The following is a 3,606-nucleotide window of genomic DNA, read 5'->3' on the forward strand; positions in this document are numbered from 1 at the left end:
ATTGTGTCAAGTATGACATATCATTTGGATTAACTTATGAATTATTCCCGACAGTCTTGATGGATGGTTTGGCTGGGACCCAGTGGTCTTCTGTTGTCTGAATTTGCTTGTTATTCTATTCCTTTTTTTTCTTCATTTCGTGTTTACGTGTGACATATTGGAGCTTGGCTCAGTAGGGTCACTGTTCCCATGCAGGTGGTGTGCATGGAGGCTAGGATGTGGTGATGCCAGGACTATGGCTGATGGGAATGATGCTGAAACACACATAATATAAGGTAATGAGAGAGACTATCGACATCTGTCCAAGACTTTTCTTCTGTCTGAGTTCAGACGAAGATGATGGGTTGCCATTTTCTTCTTTCTCTTCGACATTTTTTTTTATCAGTAAGTGCAAACGGCCAGAGACACAAGAACTGTAAAAAAAAGAAAAAAGAAAAAGAAAGAAACCCCACCGGAGGCGGTAACTGGGGTAGTTGGAGAGATGTGATCTGAGTTCGAAGTGATGTCCTGTATGGACGAAGATCTGGTTTTGTGATCGACCATGGCGAGGTGATGTGGACGTGATGAATAGTAAGGTTTACAATATGAAATACTCATTTCGCCAAATGGAATTTATTGAATTGTTATTCAACATGCAGTCAGTATAAATAATCATTAAATAATCCTATTTGCTAATATGCAGTTACATAATAAATATGGACATTCCGTTAGGACCCCATTTTTTTTTATGGATCTTTTTAACTCTACACTATAGCAGGTTGGTGTGGAGGAGACGTAGGACGTATACATAATCCAGACGTCCAGATGCAACATTAAGACCACAGAAATTTCTTGCAACAATAGACGGCGTCTGGCTCGTGTTATCCTAAGATGTGTACCAGGATGTCACTGCCAGTAGATGTCCTCTTCACTGATATGTATGAGGATGTCACTGCCAATAAATGTCGTCCTCTTCACTGAAGTGTACCAGGATGTCACTGCCAATAGATGTCGTCCTCTTCGCTGATGTATACAGGATGTCACTGCCAATAGATGTCGTCCTCTTCACTGATATGTATGAGGATGTCACTGCCAATAGATGTCGTCCTCTTCACCGATATGTATGAGGATGTCACTGCCAACAGATGTCTTCTTCACTGATGTGTACCAGGATGTCACTGCCAACAGATGTCTTCTTCACTGATGTGTACCAGGATGTCACTGCCATTAGATGTCATCTTCACTATATATGTTTACATGACAACATCTGGTAGATAATGATGTTCAGAAGGTATGAAGTCATAGGTGGGTTCCTCTTGAATCGCTCTTGACTTAGTTGTAGGTGGGAGGTGGGGGTGGGTTGTAAGGTGGAGGTGGAGGTGGTGGTGGTGGTGGTGGAGGTGGGGCGTAGGTGGGAGGTGGAGGTGGGGCGTAGGTGGGAGGTGGAGGTGGGGCGTAGGAGGGAGATGGAGGTGGGGCGTAGTCTTTCTTGGGCTCTGGGTACTGGGCCTCACCCTCGAAGTTGACTTGGGCTACGAAGCCGGAGTCAGCATGGATAGTGTAGTCTACCCTCTGCAGACGACCGTCCGGAAGCTGGACGTAGTAAGATCCCTGGGTACTGTAGCCATCCCGGGTCTCCTGGTGGCCGAAGTCGTTGCCGATGTAGTCCTTGACTTTCCAGTCGAAGTCATACTTTGGAGGAGCCTGCAAGGGTGGAAATACACTTACGTATTCATATGCATATATACACATGTGCTTCCCCTGCCATGTACATACTCAGGTACATATTTGTGAAACAAGTGCTATCGTTTGTGGCTGCGATTTCCGATGCGAAGGTGGCGCAGAGAGAGAGAGAGAGAGAGAGAGAGAGAGAGAGAGAGAGAGAGAGAGAGAGAGAGAGAGAGAGAGAGAGAGAGAGAGAGAGAGAGAGAGAGAGAGAGAGAGAGAGAGAGAGAGAGAGAGAGAGAGAGAGAACTGGGCAGCCAGCCGTGCCCGACGATGGACGGACCAGAACTTACCTCAGGAGGGGGCGGGGAAGGGCCGTAGGCTGGGGCAGGACCAGAACTTACCTCAGGAGGGGGCGGAGGAGGGCTGTAGGATGGGGCAGGACCAGAACTTACCTCAGGAGGGGGCGGAGGAGGGCTGTAGGATGGGGCAGGACCAGAACTTACCTCAGGAGGGGGCGGAGGAGGGCTGTAGGATGGGGCAGGACCAGAACTTACCTCAGGAGGGGGCGGAGGAGGGCCGTAGGCTGGGGCAGGAGCAGAACTTACCTCAGGAGGGGGCGGAGGAGGGCCGTAGGCTGGGGTAGGGGCACCGTAGTTTGTGGGTGGTGCTTCTGGATGGGAGACGGCTGCTGCCACGAGGGAAGCCACCACCATAACCTGACGAGGAACCATGACATTAGTCAGTGACATCGACCTTCCCCTGAACAACCCTTCAGCAAGATCATATACTCATGACTAGGGCTGTTTCGCTGTCTAGAGGACAGAGTGATGACAGGAGCAAGTGAGTGTGAGTGGTTACCTTAAGGAACATGTTTGGCGGTGGTTGGGAAGGGAAGGACTGAGGCTCAACACAATGCGGTCAGTTTATATACCCCAGCCTCTACCCAGGCCTCCTGTGACGTCACACCACCCTTGAGAAGGAAAAGGGAAGCTACGTCACTGGGTCATTCAGGAGGTTCCACGAGGATCTGCGACGTACACGAAGATACATGGCAAGATGCAGGGCAAGCCATGTTAAGAGAGGTTTTAGGACAAAATGACGAAATTCTGAGTCAAACTGGTGAAGTAACATTTAGAATTTTGGCATTGGTATGAGCCAAGCTTTGGTCACGTGAGGGTCTGTGCATGATGAAGGTACCGTAGTACACTGGTGGTCTGTCAGGTGAAGGTAGTTGAAAGTAGATCGGCACAGTACCTGAGGGGGGCCAGTGATACACACCCGTACCCACCCCACCATCCTGCGAGGACTGGCCCGACCAGCGACCATGGCTAGAAGGAGCTCGTTTCACACATGTGAGCTGACGGTCTGCAACAGGAGGAGGCGTCTGCCGGATGACTAGGTACTCTCGTGTGACATAATCACTTCGACCTCACCAGACACTAATGTTTATCCCCTCTTTATGAATACATCTCATCAGTTTTTCAGATTCTGTATATCTCATTTCGGGCTATTACGGGTCCGCCACCTCTTCTCCATCAAGAGTGGCCACGATGCTGATAGACAGCGCGATTGAAAGACGAGCCAATTCCTCCACGCTAGGGAGCCCAGCTTCATCAAGAGGTCTTAAATGTATTGGCCGACGTCTTTCTCATCTCTCCCGACGAAGTCACTAGCGATGAAGGCGATCATGTACTAGCGGATCTCTCTAGAACTCCCTCATGAAGGGAAGACGCTGTCACACGGCTTGCTGAGATCAATACCCTGTAGACCATACGATTTGCTCTACAAAACTTCCTGTGCCATGTGGATAGACTCCACTCATGTGCCTCCTCAAAGCGTACAAGTATCCAGCCCCAGCTTGATCATAAGCTCTTTATGACCCTCAGTTCTATGTTATTTCTGAATTGTATTTTTCACAACCGAATCGCTGCCTGATTTCAATAAACCGTTCTTTATTTC

At 49.0% G+C, this 3,606-nt stretch overlaps 1 protein-coding gene across 2 annotated transcripts; it reads right to left on the minus strand.

Moving 5' to 3' along the window:
• Nucleotides 1-596: 596 nt before the first annotated feature.
• On the minus strand, nucleotides 597-2,631 carry LOC139766441 (uncharacterized). 2 transcript variants are annotated; one of them, XM_071695129.1, is made up of 3 exons: nucleotides 2,506-2,631; nucleotides 2,253-2,363; nucleotides 597-1,683 (listed from the first exon to the last, which is right to left on the minus strand). In XM_071695129.1, the coding sequence occupies exons 1-3, from the start codon at nucleotides 2,515-2,517 to the stop codon at nucleotides 1,312-1,314; spliced, it is 495 nt and encodes a 164-aa protein (XP_071551230.1). In that variant the 5' UTR covers nucleotides 2,518-2,631; the 3' UTR covers nucleotides 597-1,311. The 2 variants fall into 2 exon arrangements, with proteins under 2 accessions (XP_071551230.1, XP_071551229.1); XM_071695128.1 differs by having other exon boundaries at nucleotides 2,202-2,363.
• Between the last annotated feature and the right edge of the window lie 975 nt (nucleotides 2,632-3,606).

The sequence above is a fragment of the Panulirus ornatus genome, chromosome 57 (genome assembly GCF_036320965.1).
Source record: "Panulirus ornatus isolate Po-2019 chromosome 57, ASM3632096v1, whole genome shotgun sequence".
Taxonomy (NCBI): domain Eukaryota; kingdom Metazoa; phylum Arthropoda; class Malacostraca; order Decapoda; family Palinuridae; genus Panulirus; species Panulirus ornatus.